Raw genomic sequence first — 22101 nt, forward strand, 5'->3', positions numbered from 1 at the left:
CAGAGATGAATGTAGTACACAAAATGAATGTTCAAAGTCTTGTGCACCCTCTAGAAGAATGTTAGGAATGACCAAGGAGAAAAGGCTTTCTGATCTCAGAGGAATGGTCACACAGGTGGTGCTTAGCCTAGAAGACATACTTTGGTACTTTTCATACAAATGCTGATTTTGATTTGCAACTAATTTTATTTAGAATTTGTGCAATTATCTATGTTAACAAGTAAGATATTTTTAATTTTCTTTTCTTACATTATTGCAGTTTGTAGAAAAGGTGTCTTGTCCTCAGCAAATCATTTGGGTAGCTGTCTCCTTTTTTATTTTTACTTTCTTTGAACAGTTTCTATAAGAAGAGATTATTTACTCCACGAGTTTTGGTAAAATTTACTTCTAAAGTGACCTGGTGACAGAATGATTGATTACCAAGTCAACTGTTTAATGTTATTAATTTATTCAGGTTTCCTATTTCTTCCTGAATCAATTTTAAATTTTTTCTAGAAAATATCTATTTACATATGTTTTCTATTTATTTTTATAAAATTGTTCATAAAAATATATACAAGATACAAATGTGGAGGCCGTATGCTGTGTGTGTATATATATGTATGATTTTTATGTCTACTATTTCTCTTTATATTAATCTGATGCCTTGATTTTATTCACCTAAAGGGCCCTAAAAATTTGTGGCTGGTAAACTCTCCAAGTTATTTTTTTTTTAGAGATTTTATTTATTTATTTGACAGAGATAGATCACAAGTAGGCAGAGAAGCAGGCAGAGAGAGAGAGAGGGAAGCAGGCTCCCTGCTGAGCAGAGAGCCCGATGCAGGGACTCGATCCCAGGAAACCTGAGATCAGGACCTGAGCCGAAGGCAGCGGCTTAACCCACTGAGCCACCCAGGCGCCCCTCCAAGTTATTTTTTAAAATTCAATTAGCTCATTAGTTTTAGATGTTGTGTTCAATAATTCATCAGTTTCTCGTAACACCCAGTGCTCATCACATCACATGCCCATCTTAATGCCCATCACCCAGTTACTCCATCACCCACCCACCTCCCCTCCAGCAACCTCAGTTTGTTTCATATAGTTAAGTCTCTCATGGTTTTTCTCCCTCTTTGATTTCTTCCCATACAGTTTTCCCTCCCTTCCCCTATGATCCTCTGCGATGTTTCTTATATTCCACGTATGAGTGAAACCATATGATAATTGTCTTCTCTGATTGACTTATTTTGCTCAGTATAGTACCCTCCAGTTCCATCCACACTGATGTAAATTGTAAGTAATCATCCTTTCTGAGGGCTGAGTAATGTTCCATTGTATATATAAATCACATCTACTTTATCCATTCATCTGTTGATGGACATCTAGGCTCTTTCCGTAGTTTGACTATTGTGGACATTGCTGCTGTGAATGTTGGGGTGCAGGTGCCCCTTCATATCACATTTGCACATTCTTTGGGGTAAATACCTAGTACTGCAATTGCTGTGCTGTAGGGTAGTTCTATTTTTAACATCTTGATGAAACTCCGTGCTGTTTTCCAAAGTGGCTGCACCAACTTGCATTCCAACCAACAGTGTAAGAGGGTTCCCCTTTCTCCACATCCTCTCCAGCATTTGTTGTTTGCTGTCTTATTAATTTTAGCCATTCTGACTGGTGTGAGGTGGTATCTCATTGTGGTTTTGATTTGTATTTTCCTGATGCCAAGAGATGTGGAGCATTTTTTCATGTGTCTGTTGGCCATTTGTATGTCTTCTTTGGAGAAATGTCTGTTTATGTCTTCTGCCCATTTCTTGACTGGATTCTTTGTTTTTTGAATGGTGACTTTGATAAGTTCTTTCTAGATCCTGGATACTAGCCCTTTATCTGATATGTCATTTGGAAATATCTTCTCCCATTCCATAGGTTGCCTTTTAGTTTTGTTGATTGTTTCCTTGCTATGCAGAAGCTTTTTGTCTTGATGAAGTCCCATTAGTTCACTTTTGCTTTTGTTTCTCTTGTCTTTGGAGATGTGTCTGCAAGAAGTTGCTGTGGCGGAGATCAAAGAAGTTACTACTGTCTGCGTTCTCCTCTGGGATTTTATGGATTCCTGTCTCCCATTTAGGTCTTTCATCCATTTTGGGTTTATCTTTGTGTATGGTGTAAAAGAATGATGCAGTTTCATTCTTCTGTATGTGACTGTCCAATTTTCCCAGTACCATTTATTGAAGAGACTGCCCTTTTCCATTCGATATTCATTCCTGTTTGTCAAGGATCAGTTGACCACAGAGTTGAGGGTTCTTTTCTGGGTTCTCTATTCTATTCCATTGATCTGTGGGTCTGTTCTTATGCCATCATACTCTCTTGATGATGATTAAAGCTTTGAAATATAGTTTGAAGTCTGGTATTTTGATGCCATCAGCTTTGGTTTTCTTTTTCAACATTCCCCTGGCAATTCAGGGTCTTTTCTGGTACCATGCAAATTTTAGGATTATTTGTTCCAGCTCTGTGAAAAATGTCGATGGTATTTTGATAGGGATTACATTGAATTTGTAGATTGCTCTGGGCAGCATAGAAATTTTAACAATATTGGTTCCTCAATTCCATGAGCATGGAATATTTTTCCATTTCTTTGTATCTTCCTCAATTTCTTTCATAAGTGTTCTGTAGTTTGTAGAGTACAGATCCTTTACCTCTTTGGTTAGGTTTATTTGTAGGTAACTTGTGTTTTTTGATACAGTTGTAAATAAGACAGATTTATTTCTCTTTCCTCTACCTCATTGTTAGTGTATACAAATACAAATGATTTCTGTGCCTTGATTTGATATCCTGCTACATTGCTGAATTCCTGTATGAGTTCTAGAAGGTTTGGGTTAGAGTCTTTTGGGTTTTCCACATAAAATACCATGTCATCTGTGAAGAGGGAGTTCGGCTTCTTCTTTGCCAATTTGAATACCTTTTATTTCTTTTTGTTGTCTGATTGCTGAGGCTAGGACTTCTAGTACTATGTTGAACAAAAGTGGTGAGAGTGGGTATCCCTGTCATGTTCCTGACCTTAGGGTAAATGCTCTCAGTTTTCCCCCATTGAAAATGATATTCTCTGTGGGCTTTTCATAAATGGCTTTTATAATAGTGAGGTATGTTCCCTCTATCCCTACACTGTGGGAAGTTTTAATCAAGAAAGAATGCTGTATTTTGCCAAATGCTTCTTCTGCATCTTTAGGGAGGATCATATGGTTCTTGTTCTTTCTTTTATTAATATAGTGTATCACATTGATTGATTTGCAGATGTTAAACCACCCTTGCATCCCAGGAATAAATCCTACTTGGTCACGGTGCCTAATCCTTTGAATGTACTGTTGGATCCTGTTGGCTAATATCTTGGTGAGGATTTTGGCGTCTGTGTTCATCAGGGATATTGGTCTGTAATTCTCATTTTGGTGAGGGTCTTTGTCTAGTTTTGGGACCAAGGTAATGCTGGTCTCATAAAATGAGTTGGGAAGCTTTCCTTCCATTTCTATTTTTTTGAAACAGTTTCAGAAGAATTAGGTATTAAGTTCTTCTTAAAATGTTTGGTAGAATCCCTCTGGGAAGCCATCTGGCCCTGGAATCTTGTTTTTTGGGAGATTTTTGATGACTGCTTCAATTTCCTTGCTGGTTATGGGTCTGCTCAGGTTTTCTATTTCTTCCTCTTTCAGTTTTAGTACTTTTATGTTTCTGAGAATGCATCCATTTCTTCCAGATTGCTGAATTTGTTGGCATATAGTTGCTCATAATATGTTCCTATAATTGTTTGTATTTCTTCAGTGTTGGTTGTGATCTCTCTTTCATTCATGATTTTATTTATTTGGGGACTCTCTCTCTTTTCTTTCTGATAAGTTTGGCCAGGTGTATATCAATCTTATTAATTCTTTCAGAGAACCAGCTTCTAGTTTCATTGATTGCTTCCAATATTCTTTTGGTTTCTGTTTCATTAATTTCTGCTCTGATCTTTATTAATTTTCTTCTGCTTGGTTTAAGTTTTATTTGCTCTTCTTTCTCCAGCTCTGTCAGGTATAAGGTTAGGTTGTGTATTTGAGACCTTTTTTGTTTCTTGAGAAAGGCTTGTATTGCCATGTACTTCTGTCTTAGGACCAACTTTGCTGCATTCCAAAGATTTAGAACAGTTGTGTTTTCATTTTCATTTGTTGCCATGAATTTTTAAGATTTTTCTTCAATTTCCTGGTTAACCCATTTATTCTTTAGTAGGATGCTTGTTAGCCTCCATATATTTGAGTTCTTTCCAAATTTCCTCTTGTGAATGAGTCTAAGTTTCAAAACACTGTGGTCTGAAAATATGCAGGGAATAATCCCAATCTTTTGGTATCAGTTAAGACCTGACTTTTGACCCAGTATGTAATCTATTCTGGAGAATATTCCATGTGCAGTAGGTATTCTGTGTGCAGAATGTGTATTTTGTTGCTTTAGAATGGAATGCTCTATATATATCTGTGAAGTCCGACTTGTCCATGTGTCATTCAAAGCCCTTGTTTCCTTTTTGATCTGCTTAGATGATCTGTTCTTTGTAGTGAGTGGAGTGTTAACATCCCCTACTATTATTGTATTATTATCAACGTGTTTCTTTAATTTTGGTTATTAATTGGTTTATATAATTGCCTGCTCCCAAGTTAGGAGCATAAATATTTATAATTGTTAGATCTTCTCATTGGATATACCCTTTAAGTATGATATAGTGCCCCTCTTCATACCTTACTACAGTCTTTGGTTTAAAATCTAATTTGTCTGATACAAGGATTGCTATCCCAGCTTTCTTTTGATATCCATTGGCATGATAAATGATTCTCCACTCCCTCACCCTCAATCTGGAGGTGTCTTTAAGTCTAAAATGAATCTCTTGAGATAGCGTATGGATGGGTCTTGCTTTTTTATCCAATCTGATACCCTGTGTCTTTTGATGGGAGTATTTAACCCATTTAAATGCAGAGTAACTATTGACAGATATGACTTTAGTGCCATTGTATCGCCTGTAAATTCCCTGTTTCTGTAGATTGTCTCTGTTTCTCTCTGGTCTGTTACTTCTGGGTTCTCTCTTTGCTTACAGGATCCTCTTTAATATTTCTTGCAGGTCTGCTTTAGTGATCACAAATTCTTTTAGATTCTGTATGTCCTGGAAGCTCTTTATCTCTCCTTCCATTCTGAATGACAGCCCTGCTGGATAAAGTATTCTTGGCTACTTTTTTCCCCCCCTCATTTAGCACCCTGAATATATCATGATAGCCCTTTTTTGTTTGCCGGGTCTCTGCGGATAGGTCCTCTGCCAGTCTGATGTTTCTACCATTTTAGGTTAAGGAGCTCTTGCCTTTAGCTGCTTAGAAATTTTCTTTTGTCTTTGAAATTCTCAAACTTCACTATTGGGGTGTTCATCTATTTTTATTGATTTTGGGGGTGTTCTCTCTACCTCTTAGACTTGAATGCCTATTTCTTTCCCCAGATTAGGAAATTTGTCAGGTATGATTTGCTAAAATATACCTTCTGGTCCTCTCTTTCTTCTTCCTCTGGGACTCCAGTAATTCTAATATTGTTTCACTTTATGGTATCACTGATTTCTCGAAGCCTCCCTTCATGGTCCATAGTTATTTTTCTCTCATTTCCTCAGCTTCCTTCCTTTCTGTCATCTTATCGTCTATGTCACTGACTCTCTTCTGCCTTACTTATCCTAGCTGTTAGAGCATCCAGTTTAGTTAAATCCAGTTAAACCATTTTTAAATTTTGGCCTGATTAGATTTTATTTCTACACTGAGATCCTCTAGTGTCTTTTATGCTTTTTCAAGCCCAGCTAGTAACTTTATAATCATTATCCTAAATTCCACCCCTAACATTTTACTTATATCCATATCAATTAGATCTGTGGCAGAGAGCATTACCTCTGATTCTTTCTTTTGTTATGAATTCCTCCTTCTAGTCATTTTGCCCAGAGAAGAATGAACAAGAGAACAAAATCAAAAATATCAACCATCACCCAAGTAAAGTGCACACTAGACAAATTTGAAGAGATCTGAAACCAGAAAAAGAAAAGAAAAATTAGAGACAAAAAGGGGGAAGGGATAACATAATCTCCCAGGTGGACAAAACAGGGTGGTCCACTTGGTCCTAGGTGCATTTTGGTATGTTTGTTAGAAGACACTAAATCTCAAAATTCTAAAGAAAGCAAAATTTATATATATACAAAAAAATTGAATACAGTGAAAGGAAGCCAAAAATGAAGAATATATCTATAAAATGTAAATATAAAAAAGTGAAAATTTAAAAGAACGTAAAAACAAAGAGGTAATAAAATGGGAAACTAGTTGAAAAGGAAAAAAGAAAATGAAAATTTTAAATTGAAAGAAAAGGAATCAGGAGGAAAAAAACCTCAAATTCTATATACTGTTTTCCCCTAGCACCAGAGTTTTGCAGTCCTATATGCTCTGTAAACGTGTTCACCTGTTGTTCCAGCTGGTCTTCTGTGGGAGGGGCCTGCTGTGCTGATTCTCAGATGTCTTTGCCTGGGCAGAGTTGCACTGTTCATTGCTGGGGTCCAGGTTCAATGTGAGCTGCTTCAGGTTCTTCTATATGGCTTTTGTTCCCTGAAGGCTTTCCATGACACTTCAGAGGATGAAAATAAAGATGACCCCCCCTCCCCCCGCCAATCTCCAGCCCTAAAAGATCTTGGCTGCCTCTCTTCAGTAAATCCTCAGGGAAAATAGTCTTCCCTTTTGTGTTCACTTTTGTGTGCACCAAACTCTGCAGACTCCTTCAGTGCATACCAGCTCAGATCCTCCTGAGGAAAGGTGGAGGGTCACCAGGCTTCTGCCCTTTGCATAGCCCCCACACAGAGAGCAGTCACCTGACCCTCCCACTATTTGCAGTTTATGGCAAACACAGCTGAGACCCCACTCCCAGGCTCACTGACTATAGCCAGTTTCCCCGCCCCAATGCTTGGGAACTCTGCTGGCTCAGGCACCCCCATTCTTTCTGTGACCCTAGGGATCCTGAGACCATGGGGATCAATCTCCCTGCTAGGATTCTGCCCCACTTTGCCACCTGAGCACCTTTCAGACAAACCTTTCTCTCCGTGGAGCAAATTTCTAAAAGTTCCAATTTTCTGCTCAGGGGCTATATCACTTTCTGGAAGCCGGCTTAATGTAGTCTCCTTCCCCACACACCCCCACCAGTTATCTTTCAATATATCCCTTCTGAATCATCTCTCTGCACCTCCTACCTTGTAAAAAGTGGTCACTTTTCTATTCGTAAAATTCCAGCAGTTCTCTTTCATCTCAGGTTGATTTCATAGGTGTACAGATGATTTGATAGTTATCTAGCTAAATTCAAAGGACCAGGTGAAATGAGGTCCACTACTCTTCTGCCATCTTGCCTCCCTTCTCCAAGTCTTTATTATTTGAAAATGTTTTTAATTTTTACTTCACTCTTGAATGAGAGTTTAGTGGGTATAAAACTTTAGGTTGACAGTTATTTTTCCCTCAGCACTTTGAATTATAACTGGGCACAAAACACCAATTTCCCAGACTATGATCTAGCTTACAGCCGTCTACCACGTAACAACACACACAGTCACACATACACACACGCATGCATGCACATGTGCCCAGAGAGGTGCTGTAGTCAAATATGTAAACACTGAATTCTATCTTGCAGACTCATGATGCATATTTGAATAATTAAAGCCCCTGCATCACCTGCTATTAAAGAACTGTTTCCCATGTTTAGCTCAGTGTTTCTTACCAGAGCTTTCTCTCTTTCTTCTTTTTTTGAGGGGGACCTCTCACCATGATGGGGAAACCAGTTCAAGAGATACTACAGTACACTGATTTAAATACTATCTACAAATAATCATATACATATTCATAAGGTCTCATCCTGCTCTTACTCACCCTACCTTATTGTGTTAGGTTTCTATTACTGTGTAACAAGTTACCACAAATTTAGCAACTTAAAACCACAACTGTTTATTACCTTACAGTCCTTTAAGTCAGAAGTCTGGGCTCAGCTTATCTGGGTTCTCTGCTCCCGGTCTAAGAGGCTGAGATCAAGGTATTAGCTGACCTGTGTCTTCATCTAGGCTTGTCTAGAAAAAAGACTGTTTATAAGATCATGAAGGTTGTTGGCAGAATCAGTTCTCTGCTGGTTGTTGGCTGAAGACCACTCTCAGCCACTATGGACTGTTCTCTGGTCCTTGTCATGTGGTCCTCTCTGTCAGCAAAGCCAGTAATGGGGACTCTCCCATGCATCAGATCTGTCTCAATACTTTTCATCTCTCTGACTTCAAAAAGTGCCCAGTCTTTTCTAAAGGGCCCTCCCGATTGGGTCTGGCCCACCCAGATTATTTTTTTTGTATTAGGTCAAAGTCCATTGATTGGTAATCCCCAAATATGGGTGTCCCATCCATCATGTTCACAAGCCCCACCCACACTGTGGAGGGGCTTATATGGCATGGGTGGAAAAGGGAGAAACTGGAGGGGTCATCTCAGAATTCTCCCTACCACATTTATTATTCATCTTTGCCAGCCTGTGAGTATCTACATCACATACCCAAATGAGGAGTTTCACTTTCCTTTTATTTCAGAAAAGTCCACTATAGTATAATTCCCAGGTTTTCTTCCAGAACAATAACTAGTGTGGCCTGGGCAATGATATTTCAATCTAGTGTTCATAGAATATTTTGGCTCACTCACAAGCTTGGAGTGTATTTTACAGCATTGGTGTTTCACATGGAGTGGAATTACTTCAAGAACTAGCCAGTCATTCATTACCTCATTTATTGGTGTGCTGAATACAAAGGTAATGTGTGGCTTCTGTGTGCAAAAAGCTTTATTAAAAACAGACACTACATGTGCATCCTTATTAACCACAAGAAACTAAATGGACTATAGAGGAGCTATTGAAGCAGAAGAAAGAGTCACTGCCTCTGTTGGTGGTTCCCAAAGTCAGAAGAGGCTTCACAGAATAAATTTTATGTGAATGAGTTTTTAAAGCCTGAGTAACATGGCAAGGAAATAAGGAAAGAACAACTACCAGGCAAAGAGTAAATCTGAGAATGTGTGAAAGAAAATGAGTATTCCATTTCATTTCTGAGTATTTCAGGGAATAAGTATGTTAAATGGACCTGGAAAGGCTGGCAGGAGCTGGACACGTCATTGGGAAATTTAGATTTCATCCTGTAAATGAGAAGAAAAAGGAAATAGCTATGCAGGAGAATGAAATGATCAGATCTGTGTTTCAGAGACATACCTTTACTGGCAACTGTAAGAGAGAAGGTGGATACAGGGAGACAAGAGCCATATGTAGGCCAGTGCAGCCAGAGTGAAGAGGGGAGAATGGAGAGTCAGTAAGAGAGTTTAGGCTCTGACTGACTGGATTTGGGCTTCTGCAGGTGCAAGAACAAGCAGGGTGGCCCAAGGTGCATAGGTAAGGAACCACATCAGTGATGATGGCAGTTTGCCAACAAAGCATGTGCAGATGCTGAAGATGAAAGAAGAGCTCTTTTCTTTCTACTCTGTTAGGGGTACCATAAAGTCGGGACAGAAAGGTTAAGTAAGTTGCTTGTGATCACACAGCAAATTTTGGTCTTTGTTTCCAATCTAGTAACCTAATCCTATTCCTTCTTTGTAAGTGTTTAAGGGAATCATCTCCAGAAATAGAAGATTAGAGATATAGATGTGGATAAGGATATGGATATAGATGGAGTACATGTATATATAATATACACTTTTGCTTTTGATATATTTTATGTGTAATATGTAATCATATACACATTACATATTTATAGGCACACACATACAGATCTTACTTCCCACTCAACCAAGCCACGAGTCAGTCTTGGCCTAACTTTGCCATAGCAGTACCTAAAAATGAAATGAATAATACTGTATTCTGAAGCTGGGGATTCTTAGAGCCTCATATGGAGATGTTTGAGGCCCTGTCAAAATCCAGTTGGTTCACTCTTGGGCATTAGAAGAGATGGAAACTTTGTATATATCACAAATTTGCAAGAGCAGACTTTACTATTCAAAACAGTTAGATTCCCTGCAGTTACAAGGCTTATGTCCCCGCAGAATTGTCTCTGGCACTTCATTCCTAGCACAAAGTTAAGCCACACACTGCTTAGAAGGGCTTACGCCTGCACTCCAGGGCCATCCCTTTTTAGTATAAAACCCTGCGATGTTGCTAGGGAGAGTTAAAAAGTTCCTCTTGATTCAAGTATTGCTCTACTGATGGAGTTGTTTTTCTATCCTTGACTTTAGGCAGCCCTGCTTTCAAGGGCCATTTTTGAACTCAATGAATAATGCCACCTGGATAGAAAGCCATATACCATGCAAGGTTCCAAGGGAGAGTAGCTGCAGTTTGTATGCTCCATTTACTTCCTTCCTGCTTTCCTCCTCTTTGAGGAACTTTTGCAGAGATGTAGCAGACCTAGTCCATTTCACTTTCATTAGCAATGAATAATAGTGTTGGCTGGTTGGTACCAGCAGCCTTTGGTGAACGGAACTGACTTATTTCCCTATTAAGCCCCACTGCAAGAGAGGCAAGGCAAAACTAGATGTCCCTTCTAACTGACCTGTTTCACCAAACTGGACCACTCTTACTCCATATCACCAGTTACATAATCTTGGCTTCTAGTTGGTGTCCCTGCCTTACTCCTGAATATCCTCCTACCTTTTCGAAAGCAAAGTTAACCCTCTCTGCCATTTTTCGATTCTCAACCTTTTCCAACTTGCATAAGTTTATAAATAAAACACTATACTACTGCTGTTAAATACTGGAGTCATCTTTTTCTCATACCCCTCCTTAAGCACTCAATGGAAAAATACTTTCCAGATCATGATGAACATGTCTCTTAAATTTCCCACGACTATTTCCTCATTTTTATTATCATATCACCCTCACATTGATACCTGTATCATCTTAGCTACATTGAGGCAATAATGAGTCCCATTAAAGGACTCATTTACGTGACCACTAAAGACGTTTCTACCTGTGGTGACATCTTCCCTTTCTACCTAAGACCTCCTATTATTATGGAGGATCATGGTCCACACAAATGACTTAATCAAACTTCCCAGTTTCCTTAACCTCCTCAGTTTCCTTGACTTTCACTTGCATTCATCACCAACCATCCACTCCAACACTTAAACCCTAGATCTTGATAAAATATCACAAACTCTCAGCTTTCTTTACAGTCAACTGTTTGATACCCAACTCTTTATTTCCATCACTCTGTTCTCTGATTACTTTGGGACATTTGGTCACTCAACCCCTCTTTTATTCCTAAATATAATTCCTCCCACATGCCCTCAATCCTGGGAATCCAATCTTGGAAATTTGTCGCCTCATTCTCTCCCCCATGCCATGGCTCTCACTGACATTTAGCCAGTCCACAAATCTGCCACCCTCTCCTCCTTCCCTGCCAGTCTTCCTCCTCATATCCCACTTGTCTTACCTGATCTGCCAACTTTCAGATCTGACCTATGTATGGACCACCTCCTCAGCACTACTACATTCCTCAAATGCAAGACCTTTGTGTGTCTGTCATTTGCATGATTCAGATCCTTCATTTCGTCCCAGATGCCTTTGGAATAAGTCCAAGCTCTGGCCAGGAGTTTTATCTCACAACATGACCCACACCAGAACCCAAACATACTGAGCAGCCCACAGTCCCCAAAGGGACCTGTGCATTCTGTGAAGTTCAACTCCTTGTCCATGGTACTCTCTCTCCCTGGAATGTTCTTCCCACATCTTCTTTACGTGGCAGATGTCTGCCTGTGTGTTGAGATTCATTTAAAGCATTGCACCCTCTAGGATGTCATCTCTACCTGTCCATCAGGCTCCTCCCCGCCATCATAGCTCTTCTCTTTATTCATTCATTAGGATGAGCCTTTGGGGACTCTCCCTATAGCACTTCCTGTCTTATGGTTGTCTACTTGCAACGTAAACACTGTGACTCTTAAGGTTAGAGACCTAAGGCCCTAGCACTTAAGGATGGTGGCTGTGCCATCAGCACTCAGCTCAGAGTCAGTGCTCAGTAAGTGTTTTTGAGTGAGTGTACAATGTTCCCCTTCTCCTGAGTCATTGCCTCCTTCATTAATGACACTCCTGATTTCTTTCCCATTGTGGAACTGCTGCCAGTTTACATAATTGCCAACTAAATATTCCCTTTAATTAGCTACTCTTTTTATTTCAATAAGTTCAATTCATGGAAGTTCTTTTTATAAAAGATCTGCCTCATATTTTTCCTGAAGCAAAATGGAACATAATAAATAAAGTATCTTCTTTCTGTAAAAGGCATATTGAGTAACAGTGCAAACCAAAATAAACAAATTCCCCCACAGATTGTAACACCGGTCCTCATATCTCTCTGGAAAACTGAAGTTGTCAGGCCTACGTCAGTGGTTCTCAACAAGGGTGATTTTTTTTTCCCCCAGGAGACATTGGTCAATGTCTGGAGCTATTTTTCGTTGTCACAACTAGGTATTACGGCATCTGTTGGGTAGACACCCACTAACATCCACTGCTATTATTAAGAATGCCAAGACCAAAATAAAAAATTATTAAATTGGGGATGAATAATAGGTTATGATTCATTGGACTAAATATTTAAGCCACAGAAAAAGATTTAGATTTGATCTAAGGAATATTTTCCTAACAATGAGAGTATTTGAAGTTAAAATGGATTGTTACTCAGAGAACTGTGGCTCTTCATTCTGGGTGCCCAGCAAAGTAAACTGGGAAGCTTGAACCGTGACCAGTTCCCAGCTCCACCCCCGGAAATCTGATTTAAATAGTCAAGAATGGGATCCACTTACAGGTATATTTGTGAAAGCTCCCCAGATTATTCTAACGAGAGCCGGAGTTGTGTACCAATGGCCCAAAGCAAAAAATAAGAGTCCCAACAATATGTGCTTAAGCAAAATTTTTACTTTGTATTGGAAAGTTTACTTTTCTGTGAAGTTTACTTTTAACCAAAAGGAGGCTTGATGCTGTAGGAGTACTGCATATAACACTCCAGCTTATACCCAGGTGTTGGGCCTTGCACAGCTTTCTTCCTGCCCTTGCTGCTCAAGTGTAAGAGATTTGACAATTATTTGCCTAAAGTACACCCAAGAACGGAATCCAATGCTATAATGGAAAGGTGACCTGAAGAACTTAACTTCTCTGACCCTGGGGACACCAGGAGTTCCTTTGTTTAGGACAGTCTTGTGTTTAGGTGGAGATAAGGAGCCATTTATGGATTGGTTGGTCCAAGCCTGTGTTTGTAGATTCATAGTTCTCTAGGGAGACTTCCCAGGTGTAGTCTGAAACCACACCCCATATGTGGAGGGCAGGGAGAGACGAAGAAAGAGGCATGCCATTCCAGGTTGGTAGGTGGCAGTTTTAACAGTAACAAAGGGAACTTACATATGAGGCTTGTCTTGGGCAGCAGCTAGATGAATGGATCCCCATACCTACCCTCTAAATCTTAAAAGGTGACGAAGAGGCCCTAAATGGTTTTAGTCACAGGCACCATGCAGCTGTTTTCAACATCACATCACCATCTCGAGGCTGTGTCCTTGGAGCAGCCTCTGGCAGTAAGAAAGGCAAGCAAACCCACATCCCAAGGATGGGGGTGTGTTGCAGCAAAGAGCTGTGTCTGGGTCCAGATCACAGGTCAATCAGTGTCGTTTGTTTGTTAGTTTGTTTTTTAAGAGTTTCTAATTTTATTTATATGAGAGAGAGAGAGAGACTGGGGACAGGCAGAGGGTGAGGGAGAGAGAATCTCAAGCAAACTTCTCGCTGAGTGCGGTGCCCATCATGGGGCTCGATCCCAGGACCCTGAGATCATGACCTGAACCAAAATCAAGAGTCAGATGTTAACCAATTGAGCCATCTGGGTGCCCCTCAAGCAGCGGTCTTTCTTTATAGTGTTCACCAACAATGCTTCAGTTGCTTTTGGATGCCCATGAGCAAAAAGAGGCTGAAGTGGGAAATGGCCAGACTTTAGACCCTAAGAATGTTCAGGGTTGGCTCCTTCATTTGCCACATTGGTTTTCTTTCACAGGTGAATTAGGATAAAAAAAGATAAAATTCCCCAAACAGAGAGGGCTTAGAGCAGTAATGCATCTTTTCAAAAAATCTTTTGCAGATACAGTTCAGAGATTTCTCTTTTGGCCAAGAGCCAAGCCCTTTCTCTGGATAGAAGACAGAGGGCACATTAGCAGTAGAAAACTATAGCTTTTGTCTGAGCTGTAGGTATTTGAACCAGGCCTTATGGATTACTACAAACAGCTATGGAATTATTGGTCATTATGGGCCAGATGAAATGAGGTAGGGAATTTGAAAAAAGTACAATAATTAGAAAGTCAAAAGGAGAAGGAGATAGGATAGATGATCCCCAACTTATGATGACTGGACTTAGCAATTTTCAACTTCATGACAGCGTGAAAGGTGATATGCATTCGGTAGAGACTATACTTCAAATTTTTTATTTTGATCTCTTCTTGGGCTAGGGATACGGGTGTGATATACTTTCATGATGCTTAGCTTATCTGGTGATGCCACAACTCCCAACCAGGTGATCATGATGGTCAACAACCAATGCACTTACAACCATTCTGTACCTGTACAATCATTCTGTTTCCACTTTCAGTACAGTATTCAATTGATTACATGAGATATGCAAAAAAAAAAAAAGGCTTGTATTGGATGATTTTGCCCAACTATAAACTAATGTGTTTTGAGCATGTGTAAGGCAGGCTAGCTAAGCTATGATGTTTAGTATTAGATGCATTGCATGTATTTTCAACTTATGATATTTTTAATTTAAAATGGATTTTTGAGGATGTAACTCCATTGTAAGTTGAAGATCTGTAGTGGATGTGGCAGATAGAGTCTGGATAGAGCAGAATTGGAAGGAAATAATACAGTTTAATTTAACATGGAATGAAACTTCTTTTCCCATTTGACAATTGAAGATGCATAGCCTCAGGGAGGTTGTTCATGAGACTCAAGAATTTGGATGTGCAGAACTAGAAATAAAAACCAAGTCCAATGTCACACCAAAGGTTCTTCAGGAGCTTCAAGTAAAAGCCAGGTCAACAGAAGCAGCCAGGAGAAACACCCTTGGCTCACCAGTACGAGGAGCTTGCTCATGAATAGACAGACTTTTACATTGTCAGAGCTGCTCACTGGTTCTTAGAAGAACCTCACATAGCTGGGGGCTTACGTGGACTCCAGGATCTATGGAATGGAAGGAAGGGCCTAGTGGGGAGAGCTTGATGGGGAGAGAAGGAAAAACTTAAGCAATGCTGCTTAGTTTCACAGTGAGTTTTGCTAAGCTGACTTTGGTGTCCAGTGTAGGCTGCTATAACCGGAAATACTCTTGTTTTAATAAAGGTGATTAAGTTTTTCATTTTGAAAATAATACATGCTCATTACAGGAAGTATGGAAAATACAGAAAAAGAAATAGGGGGAAACAATCCCACTTGGAAAGACAACTGCTATTAAAACCGATTGTAGGGGTGCCTGGGTGGCTCAGTGGGTTAAGCCTCTGCCTTCAGCTCAGGTCATGATCTCAGGATCCTAGGATCAAGTCCCACATCGGGCTCTCTGCTCAGCAGGGAGTCTGCTTCCTCCTCTCTCTCTCTCTGCCTGCCTCTCTGCCTACTTGTGATCTCTCTTTGTCAAATAAATAAATAAAATCTTAAAAAAAAAAAACGATTGTAATTCTTTCCAGTTTTTTATTCATGTAATTCATATTCTTTTGATCATGAATTAAATGTTAAGAATAGGATGCTCTTATCACTTAACATTGTAAAACAAGCATTTTCTATCTTTTGTTCAACATTATAATATTATAGCTATATATATAAACCAAACATAAATTATTATAATTTAGAAAATTATAAACTATTCTATTATATGCATTTACTACAATGTACCTCGCCTATTGTTGACATTTAGGTTAAGATACTGATTACAGTACACTTCAGAATGGAGTTACTGGATCAAAGATCTAGAAGTTTTAAGGATCTGAGACAGTTACTGGGGCTGGATTCTGGCTTAGGTAGGCCTTCTTAGAGAAGTACCTATTCCTGGTTTGATCCTCAAGTTTGCCTGTCCATAAGTTTTGTTAGTACATGAAATGATTGATTCTTAGGAATTGAACTATACTAATGTATTATGGAAATTAGAAGCACTACATGGAGGTACGGAGGTCATTAGTGCTGTTTGTCAAATATTTCTGCTCTCCGCCTCCCAGACACATTATAGGATCCTAAGTCCTCCCTGTAGTTGGCTAAGCCATGTGTCTAGTCTTGATGAGGAGTTGGGTTTGGAAGTGAACACTTACTTGCAGGGAGAAGATCTCCCCAGAGTCCCCTTTCCTCTGTCACTGTGGCTGGCAACTTTTGAGAAGGTGTCTGCTCATCAGACTGGCTCTTTGAGTGGTCACTAGTAGAGCCCTCTGCCAGCCCTCAATGGCAGTGTGAACAGGAACAAAACTTTACCATCAAAAGTCACTGAAACTTGAAATTTGGTTGTTACTGCAGCATGACTTAGCCTGTTGTCATGGTACAAAGGAGACTTTAACATTAGTGTATTTAACGTACTTAATCTCTGTAATTAGAAATCAACGAAAGTTAAAAGATTGCTATTAGAAATTAATCACAGTAAAAGGAAATAATTATATATTTCAGCTGTTATACAACCCTTGATTAAGGGTACTGTGATGTTCAATATTATTAATAACTCCCTTCTCCCAGGTAGTCTGAGCTAGGCAATACTAACATGTACCTTCTCCTTTTCTGCACTTTTTTTTGTTTGTTTATTACGTTTTTATTTTAATTCCAGTATGGTTAACATACAGTGTTATATTATTTTTGGGTGTACAATATAGTGAATCAACAGCTCTATAGATCACATGGTACTCGTCATGGTTAAATGCTTTCCTTAATCCCTAACACCTATTTCCCCCATCCTCCATCCCACCTCCCCTCTGGTAACCATCAGTTTGTTCTCTATAGTTAAGAATCTGTTTCTTGGTTTGTTTCTGCTTTTTAGTTATAGTTAAGAATCTGTTTCTGGTTTGTCTCTTTTTTTCACTTTGCTCATTAGTTTTGTTTCTTAAATGCCACATATGAGTGAAACCATATGTCTTTCTATGACTTATTTCACTTAGTGTTACACTCTTTAGCTCCATCCATGTTATTGTAAATGGCACGATTTCATTCTTTTTTTATCTTCTTTATCCATTCATCTTCCAATGGACAGGTGGGCTGTTTCCATAATTTGGATATTGTAAATAATGCTGCAGTAAACATAAGGGTGGATATCCTCTTGAATTAGTGTTTTGGGGGTTGGTTTGTTGGTTGGTTTTTGCATAAATACACAGTAGGGCCATAACTGGATTATAAGGTAGTTCTATTTTTTTTTAAGATTTTATTTATTTATTTGACACACACAGAGAGATTACAAGTAGGCAGAGAGGTAGGCAGAGAGAGAGAGAGGGAAGCAGGCTCCCTGCTGAGCAGAGAGCTTGATCCCAGGACCCTGAGATCATGACCTGAGCCAAAGGCAGAGGCTTAACCCACTGAGCCACCCAGGCACCCAAGGTAGTTCTATTTTTAACTTCTGAGGAATCTCCATACTGTTTTCCATAGTGGCTCCACCAAGTTTGCATTCCCACCAATAGTACCCAAGTGTTCCTTTTTCTCCATGTCCTTGTCAATACTTGTTTCTTGTACTGTTGATCTTAACCATTCTAATATGTGTGAGATGATATATTGTAGTTTTGATTTGTACTTCCCTAATGATGAGTGATGTTGATCAGATCTTTTTGTGTGTCTATTGGCCATCTAAATGTCTCCTTTGGAGAAATGTCTGTTCATGTTTTCTGCCCATTTTTAATTGGATTATCTGGTTTTTGGGTGTTGTGTTTCATGAGTTCTTTATATATCTTGGATACTGACCCTTTATCAGAAATGTCATTTGCAAATATCTTCTTCCATTCTTAGGTTGCCTTTTAGTTTTGTGGACTGTTTCCTTTGCTGTGCAGAAGGCTTTTATTTTGATGTAGTCCCAATAGTTTATTTTTGCTTTTATTTCCCTTGCCTCAGGTGACATGTCTAGAAAAACGTTACTATAGCTGATGTCAGAGAAATTACTATCAGTGCTCTGTTCCAGGATTTTTATGGTTTTGGGTCTCACATTTAGGTCTCTCATCCATTTTTAATTTATTTCTGTGAATGGTATAAGAAAGTGGTCCAGTTTCATTCTTTTACATGTAGCTGTCCAGTTTTCACACCACCATTTGTTGAAGAGACTTTTTCCCACTGCATATTCGTTCCTCCTTCATCAAAGATTAATTGACCATATAATTGTGGGTTTATTTCTGGGTTTTCTAGTCTATTCCATTGATCTGTGTGTCTATTTTTGTGCCATACTGTTTTGATCACTATAGCTTTGTAGTATGACATGAAGTCTGGAGATAGTTCATCTTTAGTTTTGTTTTTCTTTTTTAAAATTGCTGTGGTTATTCAGGATCTTTTGTGGTTCCATACAAATTTTAGGATTGTTTGTTCCAGTTCTGAGAAAAATGCTATTGGTATTTTGATAGGGATTGTATTAAATCTGTAACTTGCTTTGGGTAATTTAGTCAGTTTAACAATATTTGTTCTTCCAATACATAAGCATGGAATGTCTTTCCATTTTTTTTGTGCCTTCTTCAGTTTCTTCCATCAGTATGTTTTATACTTTTTAGAGTACAGATCTTTCACATCTGTGGTTAAGTCTGTTTCTAGGTACTTGATTATTTTTTGGTGCAATTGTAAATGGTTTGTTTTATTAATTTCTTTTTCTGCTGCTTCATTATTAATATGTAGAGATGTAACAGTTTTCTGTACATTGGTTTTGTATCCTGAGACTTTACTGAATTCATTTATCAGTTCTGGCAGTATTTTGGTGGTCTTTTGGATTTCTGTATAGAGCATCATGTCATCTGAAAATAATTTGCAAATAAGTTTGACTTCTTCTTTACCTACTTAGATGCCTTTTGTTCCTTTTTCTTATCTGATGGCTGTAGTTAGGACTCCAGTACTATGTTGAATAAAAGTGGTGAGAATGGACATTTTGTTTTGTTCTTGACCTTCGGGGAGTATTTTCTCCATGGAGTATGATGTTCACTAAGAGCTTTTCATATACGTTGAGGTATATACTGTCTAACCCTACTTTGTTGAGGGATTTTTATCATGAGTGGATATTGTTCTTTGTCAAATGCTTTTTCTGCATCTATTGAAATGGTCATATGGCTTTTGTCCTTTCTCTTAATGATATGAAATATCACTCTGATTGATTTGTTAATATTGAATCACCTTTGCATCCTGGGAATACATCTCACTTTATAGTGCTGAATGATTTTTTTTAATGTATTGTTGGATTCGGTTTGCTGGTATTTTGTTGAGGTATCAACCTCAGTGTGTATCAGCTCTTTTTTAAATGTTTGGTAGAATTCCCCTATATTCCCATCCGCTCCTGGACTTTTGTTTATTGGGAGTTTTTTGATTACTGATTCAGTTGCCTTCCTAGTAATTGGTCTGTTCAAATTTTCTGTTTCTTCCTGCTTCAGTTTTGATAGGTTATGTTTCTGGGAATTTATCAGTTTCTTCCAGGTTGCCCAATTTGTTGGCATAAAATTTTTCATAGTATTTTCTTAGAGTTGTTTATATTTCTGTGGTGTTTGTTGTTATTTCTCTATTTTGTTACTTTGTTTGAGTCCTCTCTTTCTCTCTCTGTTTCTCTCTCTCTCTCTCTGATGAGTTTGGCTAGAGGTTTATCAATTGTATTTTTTCCCCCAAAGAACCAGCTCCTGGTTTCATTGATCTGTTCTATTGTGTTTTTTTGTTTTTTTTTTTTGTTTGTTTGGTTTTGGTTTTGGTTTTGTTTTTTTTTTTTTTAGTTTCTATACCATTTCTTTCTGCTCTAATCTTTATTTCCTTCCTTCTGCTGTCATTGAGTTTTATTTGATCTTCTCTTTCTAGCTTCTTTAGGTATAAAGTTAGGTTGTGTATTCTTTCTACACTTTTCATTGTTCACTATGCCACCTTCTGATGGTTACAATCTTTCTTTAATTGTTGCTGCCTTTGTTTTAAAAGTCATACAGTTATTTAAAAAATGAACAGTTTAGAATCAAATGAAAAAGATCTGCTTTCTCTCCTCTAGCCTACTAGCCTACTTAATTTAACTTACCTGTTTCTTTTTCATGACAACAGAGTTTTCTGTTTCAAAGATTTACTATCCTTAATTTAACTGGTCATGCAGCTATTTAAAAAATGAACAGTTTAAGAATCAAATGCAAAAGATGTTTTCTCTCCTCCCTACTAACCTACTTCCTAAGGCTAAGTTTGGAGCCTACCCCTCCAGGCATTTTCTTTGCAGTTCCAAGTACAAATGAAATCCACTCTTCATATTGTTATACATCTTGCTTTTTTACTTTGTTTTTCAAGTATCTATTCATGTTGGTACATATTTACCTGTTTCTTTTTTAATGACAACAGAGTTTTCTATTTTAGAGATTTACTCTCCTTAGTTTAACTGGTTGCTGTTGATGGACATTTTTGGTCTTTTCAGTCTTTTGCTATTGTTAATTTGCACAAATGTGCAAGTTAATCCAGAGGGAAAATTCCTAAAATTGGGATTCTGAGTTGCAGGGAATTTGCAGCTTAAATGCCAGTAAATATTGCCAATTCCTTTCCCAAAGGTTGAATCAGTTGAATGGGATTGTACATCAACAGTGCGAGATTTCTTTTTCCACTGTCAAGAACACAGGGTACTATGAAACATTTTTAAATCTCTGCCATTATAATCAAGAAAAAGAGGTATTTTGTTATGGTTTAAAGTGCATTTCCTTAATTATAGATGACTTCATGCTTGTTCTTTCTTTAAATATGTTAATACCTTTAGTATAATGGGACCTAAGTGGATTCTTTCTCTTTAAGGTGAGCTGTTTTTATTCTTCAAATCTTGGAGAATAGCTTTATTTTTAAGCATCAAAAAAAGTGCCTCAGTGTAGTTATTGTTCATTTACTGAATAAACAGGGCTCATAGCATTTCTAAGACCTTGATATATATATTGCCACTGGGATGTTTTATAATGACTTCATCCAAGGCAGATGGGCTGGGAATTGGCCATCCCTTTCACCTCTTAGTTAAAAACTGAGAGGTGAAAATAAAATAAAATAATAAAATTAATAAAATAAATGAAAATATTTATGTTTATAATGATTTTTATAAAAATAAAGTTTATTTTTATAAAAATATAAATATTTTTATAAAAATTATAAAAATAAAAATAAAATATTGTATTATTTATCAAAATAATGAAATATTATTTGATCAATATCAAATAATATTGATGTGACATATTATTTCATTACAGCAATTCAGCTTTGTGTCCTTGCCCACTGATGTACTGGAAATTGAAGTGAAGGACAAGTTTGCTAAGAGCCGCCCCATCATCAAACGCTTCTTGGGAAAGCTGTCGATGCCCGTCCAAAGACTCCTGGAAAGACACGCCATAGGGTAAACCTGTGCCTGAGACCTCAGTATCACTAAGTCTTCAGTGAGCAGGCGAGGGGACACCTCCAAGCCGCAACAATGTAGTCTCGTGGGGACTCAGACTAAAATGGTGGTATTGAACTTCCTTGGCTTCTCCCATTAATTATGTTGCTCGAGACACAGCATTGAATTACACCAACCTTTCCCTTTCCTCTTGTTTATGTACCACTGGGTATTTCTGCAGAAGAGTAGAAAAATCCCAAGACGTATATACTGAAAGGAGCCCTTAATGGGGTATTTTTCTATACAGGTAGAAATTAAAATTTATTTTGCTATCGAGAATATTATTTCTGCTTGTGTATAGAATTTAATCATTTGGGACATTTCTATAACAAGATGAAATGCTGGGTTACTAGCATAGAGAGATTTAGAAGATGCTAGTATTTGTAGAAAATGCTAGATAATATGTATGAAATTTTAAAAGCATGAATTCTCATGGACAACAGCAATTAGGTCACTTGCAGAATTCAGTTATATTTAAGAATGTT

General features: G+C 38.2%; 1 protein-coding gene across 6 annotated transcripts in view; it reads left to right on the top strand.

Annotated features, from left to right (window-relative positions):
* Positions 1-22101, top strand: part of HECW1 (HECT, C2 and WW domain containing E3 ubiquitin protein ligase 1) — a 460030-nt gene that overhangs the window by 330688 nt on the left and 107241 nt on the right. For all 6 annotated transcript variants that reach the window (XM_032874976.1, XM_032874979.1, XM_032874977.1 and 3 more), the window contains one exon: positions 21435-21577. In XM_032874976.1, coding sequence (XP_032730867.1) covers positions 21435-21577 — 143 coding nt within the window. The remainder of the gene's footprint in view (positions 1-21434; positions 21578-22101) is intronic.

Source organism: Lontra canadensis, unplaced genomic scaffold, assembly GCF_010015895.1.
Source record: "Lontra canadensis isolate GAN:19392208 unplaced genomic scaffold, GSC_riverotter_1.0 scaffold54, whole genome shotgun sequence".
NCBI lineage: Eukaryota > Metazoa > Chordata > Mammalia > Carnivora > Mustelidae > Lontra > Lontra canadensis.